Genomic DNA, 18,022 nt, shown 5'->3' with positions numbered 1-18,022 from the left:
CACGTGACACGGAGCTTCTGTTTCCTGCTCATGCAGCATCTTCCTCTCAGGGCCCCAGCGTAAGTTACTTCAGAGTAAAGGGCGGCCCGTTACATTGCAAGGTCCGTTCCTTTCTCCAAGTAACTAGCCCTCAATGAAATATCTAAAGTAGCGGACGGCCACTTTTCATCCTTGTTGCCAGGCCCCTGACAGGTATACCAGCAGTACTGCCCTGATGGCGGCCATGTATGTAGATATATGTAAAAGTTTACACCCTTCATTTATGTTACAAATTATTACATTTATTCGTCTTGTTCCATATCATTATATTTAATTAGGCTAGTTACGTTTCTTGACAGTACTAGAATAGTGTTTTCTGAAATCTCACCTTTTGTAACATTTTACATTTGTAATATTTCTCCTTATAGGATTCTTTAGGTCTGATCTACACCATTCACACTGATGGCCTCAGTATATCTCTGGAGAATGTCGTCGGAAACCTACTAACTTGCACTATCCCTGTTACTGGTGGTTCCCAGGCAAGTGTTAAATAAGTCATTTAGTTATCTAAATTCTTTTCAAAGAGAAAAAAGTAGACTGCTTGTTTGGAAAATAGTCAGTTTAAATAGTGGACAGACAAGATCATATCAGAAGCTGTTTGCTTGTTTGGACCTGTCATTTATTCAGTATACATTTTAGCTTTTCAAGCTTGTGTATTTCTTTGATTCCATGTTAATTTTTTTTCTCCCAGTCTGACATGGAGCAGGATGGTATGGTATGCACTTCATTATAATTGCTGACACGCTGCACACTGCCTGCTTATCTTTTTCCTATTACCTATTTATTTGGGTCGAAAAAGAAAAAAAATTCCAAGGAAGCAAATCCTAATATAAAGTATACTATATCACCAAAAATGAAGTACTGGAATAGAGGTTTACTGTCTTTATAAGATGAAAGTGTTTAGTTGTCTTTTACTTCAATAACATGTTTTTTTAGCGCTATCATTTTCTGTGGTGCTTTATATCTTCCCTTTTAAAAATGGGTATTTTTTAGTGGCCTCTTTTTCGTAATTTAAATGTGACTTTCCATGTAAAAAAAAAAAAATTATATTTCACGCTGGCCACTGCAGCACACAGCTTTGCTTTGTAGATTGGGACAGGGTCAGCAGAGGGTGGTTATTGAACTACAGTTCTATTTTACTGCTGGAGGCATCAATAATGCAGAATCGTAAAACTATACACGCAGAGAAGGCTCTGTATGCATCTGTACCTGGAGACTACTATAGTCTGACATTTCTCTGTCAATTGACTCCCATTTATTTCAGATACCATAAATCACACCCTTTGCTGCACTGTTAACAGGCAATATTAGAAAGAAGTGGTCTTCTCCGATATGGCAGTTCCTAGGGACATTTTTTTTTAATAATAAAAATCTACAAAATAATGAAAAAATAAAATTAATGACCACATTATTTCTCTTCTGCATACTTAAATGTAATTGATTGATTAAAAAAGGAAAATGAAATACATGAGGCATTATTTGTGTCTTGTGTTTGAAAATTTCTGATATTATAGAATGGTTTGTCAGATGCTTGAAAGTGAACCCTAGCAATTACAGGGATCCGTAAGATTTTAAAAAAAATTGTATTCGTTATTGAATCCGTTATTTTACCCACATAGAAACATATTGAACATTCATGAACAATAATGCAATTGTTTATGAAGATTGCTAAAAAATAGAATAGTGTGAATGATCCCTTGGATTTGGTATACTGCCATTTTTACAGTACATTCTTAATTTTTGGACTGTAAAAGGCCCACTTGTTAATTTGTCATGTAAGGAGATAAGCACATTTTGCAAATACGATGTGGCTGCTAAGTTGCCTAAACATTTGTAGTGAATCCTCACCTTGCTCTTCACTCCCTTTGCTTTGTATTCTTTTATTAAGTGAAATTATTCAGCCTTACTTAGTCACTTAGTCCTACATTGCAATCTGTTTGCCACTCAATTACTGTAACTGAATTTTTACTTTACACATTTTTCCACTATTTCACTGATCGTAACGAAGCTTCTTACTTGACGTCTAAATGTTTCCCTCTGGTTTCTGTAGAGAACCATATCTCTGGGAGCAGGGGACCGCCAAGTGATACAAACTCCAATATGTGACTCTCTTCCCATCAGCAACTGTAGTGTAGCCCTGTTATTTCGACAACTTGGTAAGTAACCCTATGTCAATCTCTTACCTGTTTTATGTTGTTGTTTTTCTTTTACAACATGTTTTTACTTTTCATTTTACTGCTTTTCAGGTATTACCAATGTATTGTGCCTGTTCTGTGCAGCTCTAACTGAGCACAAGATCTTGTTTCTTTCTCGAAGTTACCAGCGCTTGACAGAATCCTGCAGAGCTCTCCTGGCTATAATGTTTCCTCTTAGATACAGGTACAATTTTTTGTAATTGCAAATATTTTCATTCTCTAAAGGACTAGAGTTTGTTTTTGTTTAAAATCTTCAGATACCTGGTAAGGCTCTGTTCACGTCTGCGTTAAAGGCTTCATGAGGGGTTTCCAGTAAAACCACGAGCACCCTGTCGGAAAGCCGACAGAACCCATTAAAGTCAATGGTTCAAGGGGACCGTTACTTTGGGTTTTCCCTTGACGGAGTAAAATAAATAAAGCCCTGACGCAGGTGTCTGATGCTCCTTTTTATACACCTTCTGTACGGTTAGGCTATGTTCACGCTACATTTTAAATACTTTGTAATATTTTAATGGTAGCAATGGTTTGACTGGTGCATCAGGTCAATCTTCTATCCTCCCATAAAAGACTATGTTAAAATAGGAGAACCCTAAAATAAAGCAGCTTCGCAAGTGATACTTTTCATATCTGCTAAAATGCATGAGCTTAGTAACTTTTAAGTGCTTCAAATATTTAAAAACTTTCCTTCGTGAACTTGTACATCAGCTAAACCATCCTATGGTTTTAGGACCAGTTACCGTTTAACAATTTTTGGCATAAGTTAGTATAACCTTTTAAAATGTTGAGGTAGCGACGTGATTTTTGCAACGTTTTCTTTCGTGATCACTGCTAGGGTTCTTTTCTTATCGTTTACACACATTTTAGTGTTTTGATGGGTTTTTTTTTAGTGTTCTTAGCTACAATTTTTTTTCAATTTTCTTTTCAACCTATAAACCTATTTTTTTTCTTTTCATATAGTTTTACCCTAAAATAGTTTTTATTTGTGATAGTCTTGTCTACAGGGGAAATCAGCCCAGTTTATAATGACTATTGTCACTGTTGGGCTGTGCTGGGTCTAGTCAGACCCAGGAGCAGACTCCTAGTACGGTGATCATGTGACCATTAAGTGTTGTGTATGTGAGTACAGAGTATATAAAAGTCGTGAAAACCGCTTTTGTCTTTTTTCCAGGGTCCCTTTCAGTCTCTGACTGCCTGGCACTTGCCTGAGCGATTTTGTAGCTGAATGTCAGCATGCTTAAAGAGGCTCTGTCACCAGATTATAAAATCCCTATCTCCTATTGAAAGTGATCGGCGCTGCAATGTAGATAACGATAACGTTGTTTGTTTTTTTTTTGAAAAACGATCATTTTTGCCCAAGTTACGAGCAATTTTAGATTTATGCAAATTAGCTTTTCAATAGACAACTGGGCGTGTTTTCTCGTTTTACCAACTGGGCGTGTTTTCTCGTTTTACCAACTGGGCGTGTTTTCTCGTTTTACCAACTGGGCGTTGTGAATAGAAGTGTATGACGCTGACAAATCAGCGTCATACACTTCTCATCGTTCCCACCCAGCTTCTTTCACTGCAGACACAGCGTGTTCTCGCGAGATCACGCTGTGACGTCACTTCCTCCCACAGGTCCTTCATCGCGTCGGACGAGAGAAGGACACCGGCTCCAGGCGTCAGAGAGGGTACAGTTGAATCTGCAACAGCATCACCGTGTGCAGGTAAGCATAGTAAACTCCCTAGAGACTAGCATATTTCCCTCTTGGACGCCTGGAGCCGATGTATCTTCTCTCGTCCGACGTGATGGTGAAGGACCTGTGAGTGACGTCACGCTGTGTGTCTGTGCAGTGAAAGAAGCTGGGTGGGAACGATGAGAAGTGTATGACGCTGAATGTTCAGTGTCATACACTTCTATTCACAACGCCCAGTTGGTAAAACGAGTAAACACGCCCAGTTGGTAAAAACACAATACACGCCCAGTTGGTAAAAACACAATACACGCCCAGTTGGTAAAAACACAATACATGCCCAGTTGGTAAAAACACAATACACGCCCAGTTGTCTATTGAAAAGCTAATTTGCATAAATCTAAAATTGCTCATAACTTGGGCAAAAATGATCGTTTAAAAAAACAAAAGCAAAAAAACCCAACAACTTTGCTGTTATCTACATTGCAGCGCCGATCACATTCAATAGGAGATAGGGATTTTATAATCTGGTGACAGAGCCTCTTTAAACCCGCGCCACATATATACAGTGGGTGGTTCTGAACTGGTTAAAATATTGTACTGTTAACAAGGCTTAAACTATTCTGAGGTGTTCCACTATACAAGTTGTGATGCTGCACATGATGTTTTCTCCCTGGTTTATCTTAATATAATTTGTTACTATTTCAGTTTCACGTATGTACCTATTCTCCCTGCTCAACTTCTTGAGGTTCTCAGCACACCAACACCATTCATCATTGGTGTAAGTGCCCTCTTTCAGGCCGAGACCCAGGATCTGGTAAGAATATTTTATAACTTTTAGCATTCTTATTTTGTGGGTTGAGCTGCTGTTTGCACTCCAGGACACGCCTAGGGGGACCTAAACTGGGGGATTCACTTGTTGAGAAGGACCTGGGTGTACTTGTAAATCATAAACTGACATTGCATGCTGTTATTTAATCAGCTGCTCCAAAGGCCAGCAAGATATTGTGGTGTATTAAAAGAGGCATGGAGTCGCGGGACAGGGATGTAATATTACCACTTTACAAAGCATTAGTGAGGCCCCATCTAGTATATGCAGTTCAGTTCTGGGCTCCAGTTCATAGAAAGGATGCCCTGGAGTTGGAAAAAATACAAAGAAGAGCAATGAAGCTAATATCTAAGTTATGAGGAAAGATTAAAAGAACTAAACCTATTTAGCCTTGAAAAGAGACGACTAAGGGGGGACATGATTAACTTATATAAATATATGAATGGCGCATACAAGTAATATGGTGAAATCCTGTTCCATGTAAAATCCCCTCAAAAAACAAGGTTTGCCCAACGCAAATTATTTTGTCCAACAACTTTTTTAATTAGAAGCAGAGGTTGCAGTTCCTTATACAGTAAACAATCCCATGATAGAGAAATTTGGTGTAGGGCCTCATTTTCTAACATCAATAAATAGTCCCACTCAATACTGTCTAATGGCTTAGCGGCATCCAATGAGCAAACCATTCAGTCAACTATTCTCTACAGGCAGTTGCATATTTTGGTATAAATGCCGTATATTCATGACCATTGATCTTACAGGCATAAAGCCGGATTGGTCAGTATGTATAATGATTGATATTAAAGAGCCATCACTTATTGAAGTTGAAGAGCCTACCAATATTTTAATATATGTGGATAGCAAGACAACAGATCTTTGAGTCTCGGGAAAGAGGCTACTTACCCACCCGGCTATGGTAGAAACACTAGAATTGCTTCCTGCATAGATCCAGGCAAGGCTCCTTCTACCCCAGCTTACTGGAAAACACGCAACAAGTTGGGAAGCAATATATCCCCTAGCTTTTTATCTAGATTTCTGCCGGGAGACCATACGAACCTGGTGCTTTGTTGTTAGCCACAGAGGCCACTGCCTGTTGCAACTCTTCCAGTAACAGGGGGCTATCCAAATAAGCCTTATATTCCTCAGATACAACAGGTGACATTATCCATATAAAATGTGTTCTCTACTAAAGCGTAATTTGGATTGGTTTTAAAGAAGCACTGCAGCATTTTTTTTTTAACAATTTTTTGCACATATAAGGCTAACTCATCAGCAATATTGTAGCAGTATCATTTTTGTTTCTTTCCAGTTCAGTTGCATCCATATATTTTGAGCGCTTTCATTGTGGGCAACTGTGTCATATGTTCAGTCTGACCACCAAAATAGACCATGCTCCCATGTGTAGACAGAATGTCACTCTCCCTTGTGTCGATGACTTCTTGTGACCTACGGGATTACATCATCGCCTATCAAATCCCTCCTGGTAGCTCTGAGAGCCCTCCCAGCTCTGTCCACATTGTTTTTCTTTATTCCCCCCCCTCCCCATACATTTAGTGCTGCTGAAAAGATTTCTTCCCTAGGGGACCAGGAGCGCAGTGATATAATATGTCACAAGCAGAAGACAGGGAGACAGGCTGAGCTGCGTAAGATAAACTGAGACTCTGCAGTGTGAGGACAGAAGTTATATGTCACTGATCTATCACTTAGATAGGGCTAGAGCTGGGCGATTTACTGCTTCTGCTTCCCCACAGAACTGCAGTTCTGTACTGAACAAAATTATACAGAATGGAACAGCAGTTCCATGGGGAAGCAGAGACTCCTAGTATACACCGCCCCTCACAGATAGCACCCCCTCACAGATAGCACCCCCTCACAGATAGCACCCCCTCACAGATAGCACCCCCTCACAGATAGCACCCCCTCACAGATAGCACCCCCTTACAGATTGCACCCCCCCCCCAGTTGCGGGTCGCACCCCCCCCCGTTGCGGGTCGCACCCCCCCTAGTTGCGGGTCGCACCCCCCCCCCAGTTGCGGGTCGCACCCCCCCCCCAGTTGCGGGTCGCACCCCCCCCCAGTTGCGGGTCGCACCCCCCCCCAGTTGCGGGTCGCACCCCCCCCCAGTTGCGGGTCGCACCCCCCCCCCCAGTTGAGGGTCGCACCCCCCCCCCAGTTGCGGCTCGCGCCCCCTCCAGTTGCGGGTCGCGCCCCCTCCAGTTGCGGGTCGCGCCCCCTCCAGTTGCGGGTCGCGCCCCCTCCAGTTGCGGGTCGCGCCCCCTCCAGTTGCGGGTCGCACCCCTCCCCCCCCAGTTGCGGGTCGCACCCCACCCCCCCCAGTTGCGGGTCGCACCCCACCCCCCCCCAGTTGCGGGTCGCACCCCACCCCCCCCCCAGTTGCGGGTCGCACCCCACCCCCCCCCCAGTTGCGGGTCGCACCCCACCCCCCCCCAGTTGCGGGTCGCACCCCACCCCCCCCCAGTTGCGGGTCGCACCCCACCCCCCCCCAGTTGCGGGTCGCACCCCCCCCCCCCAGTTGCGGGTCGCACCCCACCCCCCCCCCAGTTGCGGGTCGCACCAGCACTACCCCCCCCCCTTGTGGGTCGCACCCCACCCCCCCCAGTTGCGGGTCGCACCAGCACTACCCCCCCCCCCTTGTAGATCGCACCACAGTTTCTTCCACTAGGAGCTGAATCCCCGGCAACCTCTGGCCGGAGATTCAGCTCCTAGTGGCAGCTACAGTGACGATATCTACACGGAAGAAGGGGGGATTGCGATCTACAATGCGGGTGGTGGTGCGATCTACAAGGGAGTTGGGGTGCGATCTACATGGGGTGGGGATGCTATCTGCATGGGGGTGTAGCACTAGCTACAGGGGCACTATATTGGGGGGGGGGGTGGCGGCACTGTGGGCACTGTCACTATATGTGGGCACTGTCACTATATGTGTGGACTAAGTCAGAAAACTACTAATATGCCTGAGGCACAATGAAACTAGGATTTCCAACTACTCAAATAATAAAGTAAAGAAATAAAATATAACCTTTATTAATATACATTTAATATATCCAAAGGAGAGACACACAACATATAAAGTAAAATTTATCCAATGTAGGCTAGCAAAACGTGTAGAGTCAGAGTACGTTGCTACAACAAATGAATTAATGCTTGTAGTGAATGAATGCAAAGTGCTTCCCGCCAACTACCAGGGTCTCCCTAGTCTTTCATTATATGTGGGGACTGACACTGTCACTATATGTGGGCACTGTCACTATATGTGGGCACTGTCACTATATGTGGGCACTGTGGCACTATGTGGGCACTATCTACAGGGACTTTGCGGCTCTATCTACATAGGCACGGTGGTGTTTTCAGGGGATTGGGACAAAAAAACGAAATCCATATTTTTTTTTATTTTTTTTTTTTAACGGCCACAAAAATCGGACGGCAAATGGATGACAAACTGCCATTAAAAACAGACGAACTGGAAATGGATGAAAATTTGGAGACACTGATGCAAAATGGACATGAAAAACTGACAATTGATCAGTTTTTAATGGCCATTTTTTTTCAGTCGTGTCACTGCAGCCTAAATGACTGATGCCAGGAGTCCCATTCACTTCACGTGTACAGTGGTCGGGCCGGGAAATCCGTCTGACACATGGGCCGTCTTTTACGGTCCAATCACGGTTGTGTGAATCCGTCCTTCAAGTGTAGCTAAACGTTTAACAAACTTCTGACATATCATAGTGACGTGTCAGAAGTTTGGATTGGTGGGGGTCCGAGCACGGAGACCCCCACTAATCGCTAAAACGAAACAGCTGAAGCGTTCGTGTGAGTTCTCAACCGCTTCGTTTCTGTTTGGCTTTTTCTGGAAATCAATGTATTGGAGGACGGACTCAATAGAAAGTCTATGAGCCCGTACTCCAATACGTCGGATTTCTGGAAAAAGCCGAACAGAAACGAAGTGACTCCCACGAGTGCTTCAGCTGCTTCGTTTTAGCAATTGGTGGGGGTCTCAGCACTCGGACCCCCACCAATCAAAACTTCTGACATGTCGCTATAGGTCATGTCAGAAGTTTGTTTAAACATTTAGCTACATCGTGGGGCCGCTACTGCACAGGGTTCTGCTCAGACTTAAGACACTAATGTAATCTCGCACCAAAGTGCCTGCTGGGCGCGAACTGCCTCGTCCTGCTGCAATTTACACTGCTCTCATCTGCAATGTGGGAGACCGGCTGAGGTGACAGGCAGAGGGGGAGGTTAGTGCACACAGCGCATCATTGATTATAGGTTCTGTTAACCTGTTCCCTGCGATTCAAATCAAAAATCGGCTAGTGTTGGAAAAAATCTAGATTTTATTTTTGGGCAAAATCGCCCAGCCCTAGATAGGGCGCAGAGCAAGTGTAATGTGATGAGACTCCACCCCCTCTTCCTCTGCAAAGCCAGAAGCATCATGGGAAATGTAGTCTGCATTAGGGGAACCATATCAGAGGGGAAGAAAGAACCAAGATGGTAGACAGCCCATAAATGGCACATCAACTAAAACAGGTATGCACAAGAGCCTATACATTATTCTTTAATAATAGCCGATGTTGCACTATAGAGGTAAACAAAAAAATTGCTGGTGCGTCTCTAAGTTTTATAAAAAAATAAATAAATGCTGGAACACTGGGAGAATCCGTTCCTGTACTATTATACCCTCTGAATCTCTTCTATCTGCAATATGTTGATCCAGTTTGTACTTTGGCAATTAGCGCCAGTAAATGCCCTACTTTTTCCCCATTTTTTTTATGAAAGGTGTATAAACCGCTATTAATAGATATCACTTAGTAAATAATTTGCACTAAACACATACGGTACCTGCTGCCCACATCATCCTCCACAAGCAAACACTCAAATGGTATACTATAGACCTGTGTACTAAAACACTCGCTTCTGGTGTATATCCAGAATATGTGGAATGAAAACTATAGCTTATCTGTGATCTATGCAGCAGGGGTATGTTATGTTTTTCTTAACCCCTTAGTGACCAGCCCATTTTAGGCCTTAATGACCAAGCTATTTTATTCGTTTTTCTATAGTCACATTCAAAGAGCTATAACGTTTTTATTTTTTCGTCTACATAGCTGTATGAAGACTTGTTTTTTGCGGGATTAGTTGTGCTTTTTAATGGCACCATTTTTGGGTACATATAATTTTTATATTAACTTTTATTAACCTTTTTGGGGGGGATTATAACAAAAACCTGAAATTCCGCCATTGTTCTATGCGCTTTTAAATTGACGCCGTTCACTGTGCGACGTAATTAACATGTTACCTTTATTCTATGGGTCGGTACGATTATGGCGATACCACATATGTAGAGGTTTTTTTATGTTTTACGACTTTTGCACAATAAAAACACTTTTGAACTAAAATTATTTGTTTTTGCATCATCGCTTTGCAAGAGCCGTAACTTTTTTATTTTTCCATCAATGTAGTGATTTTTTGGGCTTGTTTTCTGCGGGACAAGACGTAGTTTTGAATGGTACTGTTTTGGGGTGCATGGGACTTATTGATTCATTTTTATTATGACTTTTTTGGGGGGCAATGGAAAAAAATTGCAATTTCGCCATGGTTTTTTGCGTTTTTTTTTTACGGTGTTCACCTTGCGGTTTAAATGACATATTAACTTTATTAATGGAGTCATTACGGTCGCGGCGATACCACATATGTGTACTTTTTTTTTTTTTTTACACTTTTACTAAATAAAACCACTTTTTATGGAAAAAAATGATTTTATTTTTTTTACTGTACTTTTTATTAATAATCTTTATTTCACTTTGATGACTTATTTTATTAGTCCCACTAGGGGACTTTACTGTGCGATGTTCCGATCGCTGCTATAATGCGTTGATATACTTCGTATACCAGAGCATTATTGCCTGTCAGTGTAAATCTGACAGGCAATCTGTTAGGACGTGCCTCCGGCGCGTCCTAACAGGCATATGTCCAGGGCAGACCTGGGGGCTTTTATCAAGCCCCCGGCTGCCATGACACCCCATCGGAGACCCGCGATTGCATTCGCGGGCCGCCGATGGGTGACAGAGGGAGCGCACTCCCTTTGTAAACAAAGTTAAATGCCGCGGTCGCTATTGACGGCGGCATTTAACGGGTTAAACGGCCGCGATCGAAGTAAACTTCGATAGCGGGCATTGGAGCAGGAGCTCAGCTGTCATCAGACAGCAGAGCCCCGGCTTCTGCCTGCACGGGAGACCTGTGCAGGACTTAGACTAGGCTGACGTGAAAAGGCGTCAGCCTAGCCTAAAGCCCATTAGTGACTCACGTGAAAAGGCGTATTGGTGGTCACTAAGGGGTTAATGTCTAGAAGACCAACTGTGGCTGGCAGGTACGTGCGTAGAAAATTAAACACCGCAGCCCTCTTATATACATCCCTCAAACCCTGTAAATTCCATAATATAAAATAAACATTTTTAGCCATTGTCCCCTACGTAGAATGAATGAATTAACTGTAAAGTAGATAAGGTACAGGTCTAGCCATTGATATCAGTAAAGATTAATTTAACACAACAAGCATAATAAAGAGTAGTAGCGAGTGAGAAGTTCATACAAACCAATTAAATAATATACACTACAATGCCTAAAAAAGAACATGGAAAAAAAACATGATCTATTCACAACCTCCAAGCAGATCAGGACACAAGTCCTCCATGAAGGTCTGACCAGTTGAGAACCTTCCTGTAGGTGCTCTGCCATCTTGTATTCTCCAAACGTTCACCCAGCAGTTAACTGGGGGTTCAATACTTATAAAGGATCATCCATTACTGTCCATCCTCCTTTCTCGGACGTTGCTCATTATGATCCAGCCAGCGAAGAGCATCTTTGTGATTCTTAAAGAATTAAGTTTCCCCATGGCAACAACCCTAAGATTTGCTTGTTGGGTAAAAGACTTTTAACATCATGAAACGGAGTTCTCTGTTTTTTGAATTGCAGGAGAATAGTCAGGGGAAAAAAAACTATTTTGTTACCATCAACAGTGACCATATAGCGTCCCTGTCTATGTATTAAAGTAGCTTAAGTCGTGGTGCACTTGGCTATAATCAATGGGTAGGCACCCTTTTTAATAGCACATAATGGTGATAAAATTTCCCTGCCAAACACAGGGTCTCAAAGTGATCAGTGAGATTCATCCCTTCAGTTTTGTTCTCAGTAGCCTGTTCTATAGGTCATCTGTCTTGGACGGCAATAAAGTAATACACTGCTCATGTCTATGAAAATCATGGCTAATATGGCTCATTTTGTCTTCCAATTCACTTGCTCTCCCTTCCACATCTTCACTATGCTCATTCACTTTCTGAAGATCTTTCCTTGCAAAGGAGAAATCATTTGCTGATTTCGAGCTGATAAAGCAGAGTGACATTGGGGAACAGCGAGAAGTTGGCTCTCTAACTTGTAACAACTATTTTTGTCCAGCCTCACTGGTCACCTCATCTAGCTAAGGAGGGTCAGCTTCCACCCAGACAGCGGCAAGCACTCTACTTTCAGAGCTGCAGCTGGCTTCATCAGTGGGCAGGACAACTCTCCAAGGTGTCCTAGCAACGTTTGCTAGTATCACCACGTCTCCTGCGGTCAGATCCTTTCTAGAGTGGGTTGCAGGCGTGTTAATGCCATTTTGGGACTCTAGTTTACCGGCTCCCTCTGCTTCCTTATTCATTTTTACCGCGGTTCCATCCTCCACCTTCACACAGCAGATCAGGGGATAAACTCTTTAGGTGGATTAAACGGGAGATTTTCTGGCAGGAGCACTTAAGGCCCTATTACACGGTCCAATGTTTGGGCAAACAAGTGCTCATATGCATGCTCTTCCCCGATCATTTCTCTGTGTAATAAGGGCAATGGCAAGCGCTCGTTCATCGGCTGATCTGCTCTTTTATGCAGAATTAAAAATGATCGTTGTCTGCTGCACATCTCCCTGTGTAATCCGTGAGATGCGCTACCGACATGATGAAAATGTTTATGGACGAGCGTTCGTAGTAACGAGCGCTCGTCCCTATACATATCCAATCATTGCTCCGTGTAATAGGAGCAAACGAGTGCTGATCAACGAGCTGACTGGTTGATCTGTGATCGTATAGTACCTTTACTCCATTCGTCTGCCTACGTCCCTAGTCAGGCCACACCCCGCGTTAACCCTATCAGAAATTTACACATTCTGTCTTCAAAAGAACGCTAAACAGACATGTCTGTAAAGTGGAAAGAGATGGTGGCTGTGGCAGAAGGGTTGGTTTCCACTTATGTACTTTTATTGCATGGTAAGATTTAATTAGAAATAGATAATTGATGCAGTTCTGACCACTGATAGCTCCAAATAGTGGGAAATAAACCCTGTACTCATTGGAGTAGTAGCCTCACTTGCCAAAAGAATGGAGGCTACACAAATAACATCCAAGTGCCCTCACTGAGTGGTTCCCTTTGTGTCTGTATATTTTGCATTTCATGGCTTGACTTCTAATATGATCATATTCATTTTCTTTCAATTTTGCGCTCCCCTCAGCTTGACGTAATAATAGCAGATTTAGATGGTGGCACTGTAACTATACCAGAATGTGTCCAGATTCCCCTTCTTCCTGAGCCGTTGATCCATCGCATGCAAGATGCCTTGTCACTGGTGAGACTCTCTCAACTGTATAATATCAATCATTAACTCTGTTTTTTTTTTGTTTTTTTCCTTAGTAGCATTTGTTTTCTGACATAAAAATACTTTATCATATTTGTTTCAATTACTTTTATTATTACATACACTTTTAATTATTTACACTGTTGAACAAGGCATTACAATAGTAGGTGGTCTAAAAACAAATAATGTATTTGGGTTCGAAAATGGATCTGTCACCGAATATTCTACCCTGTCTTACCCCTTAAAGGGGTTTTCTCATCTTGGACTTTTATGGCATATCCACAGGATAAATAAATGTCCGATAGACGCGGATCCCACCTCCTGGGACCCGCACATATCTCAAGAATGGGGTCCCCTAAACCCCGTTCTAGCTTATTCGGCTCCCGCTGCCTCGCAGCCACTTACTGGTTAGGTGGTCGGCAGTTACGGAAACAGCCGATCTCGCTGAGCTACGCTGTTTGGGTAACTCCCATAGAAGAGAATGCGAGTTATGGAAACAGCGTAGCACGTGAGCTACTCTGTTTCCATAGCTACAGAGTTTCCGAAAACACCGTAGCTCGCCGTGCTACGTTGTTTCATTAACTCCTATAAACTTCTATGGGAGTTACGGAAACAGCCTAGCTCAGCGAGCATTCTGCTGTTTCCGTAACTGTCGACCACCTAACCAGGAAGTGGCCCGGAGGTATTGGGACCTGAGTAAGCTAAAACGGGGTTTAGGGGCACCCGTTCTAGAGATAGGTGCGGGTCTCAGTGGTCGGACCCGCATCTATCGAAAATTGATGGCGTATCCTGTGGTTATGCCATAAATGTCCAAGATGGGAAAACCCCTTTAATGACCGCCTATCTGTCTTTTCACGGTGGTCTTTAAAGAGGCTCTGTCACCAGATTTTGCAACCCCTATCTGCTATTGCAGCAGATAGGCGCTGCAATGTAGATTACAGTAATGTTTTTATTTTTAAAAAACGAGCATTTTTGGCCAAGTTATGACCATTTTCGTATTTATGCAAATGAGGCTTGCAAAAGTACAACTGGGCGTGTTGAAAAGTAAAAGTACAACTGGGCGTGTATTATGTGCGTACATCGGGGCGTGTTTACTACTTTTACTAGCTGGGCGTTGTGTATAGAAGTATCATCCACTTCTCTTCACAACGCCCAGCTTCTGGCAGTGCAGACACAGCGTGTTCGAGAGATCACGCTGTGACGTCACTCACAGGTCCTGCATCGTGTCAGACGAGCGAGGACACATCGGCACCAGAGGCTACAGATGATTCTGCAGCAGCATCGGCGTTTGCAGGTAAGTCGATGTAGCTACTTACCTGCAAATGCTGATGCTGCTGCAGAATCAACTGTAGCCTCTGGTGCCGACACGATGCAGGACCTGTGAGTGACGTCACAGATCTGCACTGCCAGAAGCTGGGCGTTCTGAAGAGAAGTGGATGATACTTCTCATCAGAACGCCCAGCTAGTAAAAGTAGTAAACACGCCCCGATGTACGCACATAATACACGCCCAGTTGGACTTTTACTTTTCAACACGCCCAGTTGTACTTTTGCAAGCCTCATTTGCATAAATACGAAAATGGTCATAACTTGGCCAAAAATGCTCGTTTTTTAAAAATAAAAACGTTACTGTAATCTACATTGCAGCGCCGATCTGCTGCAATAGCAGATAGGGGTTGCAAAATCTGGTGACAGAGCCTCTTTAAGAGTACTTTTTAGGCGCTGTGTCATAAGCCCAGCATGAATGTCCAATGCTGGCCAGAGCGTGTGTTGGACTATCTAAAGGCAGCCGGGGTCCTGCTCTAATGGGCGGGATCAAAGTTACCTTTGAACCAGCCCATTTAACCCGTTAGATGGTGCATTCAATAGCGACAGCGGCACCTAAGTGGTTTAAGAGGGAGGGGGCTCCCTCAATCACCCCTATCAAAGGCCCGTAAGTTCGCCTTCAGTGTATGCCTATTAGGCCCTTCTAAAGGCATGTTCTAATTGTAAAACTGATAGGCATTCTCTGATCATCATAATACACTGCAAAACAGAAGTATTGCAATGTATTCGGTTTGTCCTGCCTTTTAGAAAATTCAAAAAAAGGCGATCAAAAAGTTGTATGTACCCCAAAATGGTACCACTAAAAACTGCAAGTCCTAGTGCAAAAAAAATATACAGCTTCGTTAGCAGAAAAATAAAAAAAGTTATGGCTCTTAGAATATGGCAACACAAAAATAAATACTTTTTTTTTTTTTTTGGTGTTTTTATTGTGCAAAAGTAGTAAAACATAAAATAACTAAAATAATTGGTATTGTCGTAATCATAACGACCAGCAGAATAAAGTTGTTATATTATTTATACCACATGGTAAACTGTAAATTTAAGGCTCAAAAAAGTTTGCCAAAATTTTAATATTACCACTCAAAAAACATGAAAAGTTAATCAACAAATTATAAGTACCCCAAATTATAAGTACGCGCTGAGCCTGAGCCTGCTCTATGCGCTGCGGGTGTCCGCTGTGTATTACAGCTGACACCCTGCACTAATGGCCAGGAACAGCAATAGCGACCCCCCCACCACCACCACAACGTCGCCTCCAGGTCTGCCTTCTTTCTGCCTGTGTTAAGCCCATCCTTTGGCAGGGTTTAAATAAATAACAAAAATTAAAAAATTATAATAAAAAAAATAAATAATATATATATATATATATATATATATATATATCTCAACAATTCCAAAAGACAAGACAGCACTCCAAATTCAGTGAAAAATGGGATCACTTTTAATCACCTCTTGCAACGTTTCAACCCTGCTCAATGGGGTCTTTTTCAAGCAATATATATATATTAAAAGTAAAAAAAATCACACTTCCCATTTGTCCTCTAAAGTAATTTAAAAATAAAAAAATAAAATTGGTGTCGCCGTGTCAGTAAAAGATGAGAACGACTTTATTGATCCCCAAAGGGAAATAAAGTCCGAACTATTACAATAGAACATTATTTAACTCGCACGGTTAGCACTGGTAAAAAAAATACATATTTAAAACCACAAAATCCCTGTTTTTTTTGTCACCTTAGAGATCTCTAAAAAAAAAAAACAATAGAAAGTGATCAAAAAGTTGTAAGTACCAATAAAAACTACAGCTCGTCCCACTAAAAACAAACCCTCACCGCTCAATTAACAAAAAATTAAAAAAACTTATGGCTCTCAGGATGCGGTGAAACATAACAATTTTTTTTTTTCAACACAGTTTTTTTTGTAAAAGTAGTAAAATATAAAAAAAGCTACATAAGTTTTTGGTATCGCCGTAATCGTATTGAGCTACATAATAAAGTTAATTTTTTACCGCACAGTGAAAGCTATAAAAACAAAACTCCCAAAAACTTTTTTTCTCTCAGTTTCCCAGTACATTATATGGTACTTTAAGTAGTGCCAATAGAAACTACAACCCCCCCCCCCCCTCCCATAAAAAATAAGCCCTCACACCTCTCAATTGACAGAAAAAATAAAAAACTTATATCTCTTGGAAGGCAGGGAGTGAAAAAGTAAAAAATGGCTTTGTCCCGAAGGGGTTAAGCCCCAAAATAGGCTGGTCACCATAGGATTAAGGGCAGCATATTTTGATAAAATATCCGCTAAGCTACTAGACCAAAAAGCACAAAAAATGTTTGTGCCGTTTTGTTAATTGCAGTGAAGGAGCAAAACAAACAGCGGACTTATAGTTATGAGTCTGCTGTATTCATGAGGAGAGTTCTGAGGGCGCATGCGCGCAGCTGAACATGGTGGACGCGTTCTAACCAGGCTCCGCACCTCGTGAAGGCAATCCAGCATATATATCGCTAACAGCAGACATCGAGACCCATAAAAGAAAGGAGAGGTACCTTAGAGGTTCGGGCATCCACCTATGGCCAGAGGGAGTGGAAGAAGGGGTAAGCAAACCCAGGCTCAGAGGTCCGTGGCAGATATGCTGATGGCGGCACCGAACATGGCGGAGCAAGGCCTGCTGCAGCAGCAGCAGGGGACACAGATAGAATCCAGTTCGGCGGTGTTATCACAGGATTATCCTGTGCTCCTGCGGGAAAATAGCAGCACATCACTATTGCAGGCACAGGAGGATTTACAAGAAGAGGGCCCGATCCCAGACCTGGGACTGCCGCAATTAGCGCCCGTTCACGTCTCACAGCACTCGCCCATGCAGCCGGCCATTACTTCCGGGTTGACAGAGGACGCCATCTTTTCCTGCATATCAAGAGCCATGCAAGCTCAGATGGGGGAAATAAGCTCCAAGATAGCCGCGGTACATCAAGATTTACACAAAGTGGGGGCGCATATGCAGGCTATTGAGACCAAAATGACCTCAGTCACTGCAAGAGTTAACCAGAATACTAGATTTATGGAGGATCTGCAGGAGCAATTGGAGGAAGCGAACACCAGAATTGAGGACCTGGAAAATCGTTCTCGACGCTATAACTTCAGGATCAGAGGGGTCCCGGAATCTCAGACGGAGGTACCGGGGGTGGTTCGCCTGCTACTCACTACCTTGATACCTGATATATCGGAATCACATATGGAAATTGACCGGGCCCATAGAGCTTTGACGGCCATGAGGAGGGATGGACTTCCCAG

The 18,022-nt window shown here is 42.8% G+C and overlaps 1 protein-coding gene across 4 annotated transcripts in view; it reads left to right on the top strand.

The window, feature by feature from the left end:
• SBF1 (SET binding factor 1) overlaps positions 1-18,022 on the top strand; it is a 211,465-nt gene that overhangs the window by 95,770 nt on the left and 97,673 nt on the right. For 2 of the 4 annotated variants that reach the window (XM_075857593.1, XM_075857592.1), the window contains exons 5-9: positions 408-518; positions 2,090-2,195; positions 2,286-2,418; positions 4,616-4,724; positions 13,290-13,403. In XM_075857593.1, the coding sequence (XP_075713708.1) occupies positions 408-518; positions 2,090-2,195; positions 2,286-2,418; positions 4,616-4,724; positions 13,290-13,403 (573 nt within the window). Of the gene's footprint in view, positions 1-407; positions 519-730; positions 755-2,089; positions 2,196-2,285; positions 2,419-4,615; positions 4,725-13,289; positions 13,404-18,022 lie in introns of those variants that run through there. The other 2 variants (XM_075857595.1, XM_075857594.1) reach the window with 2 other exon arrangements.

The sequence above is a fragment of the Rhinoderma darwinii genome, chromosome 3 (genome assembly GCF_050947455.1).
Source record: "Rhinoderma darwinii isolate aRhiDar2 chromosome 3, aRhiDar2.hap1, whole genome shotgun sequence".
Lineage (NCBI taxonomy): Eukaryota > Metazoa > Chordata > Amphibia > Anura > Rhinodermatidae > Rhinoderma > Rhinoderma darwinii.
This window is presented reverse-complemented; position numbering and strand designations above follow the sequence as displayed.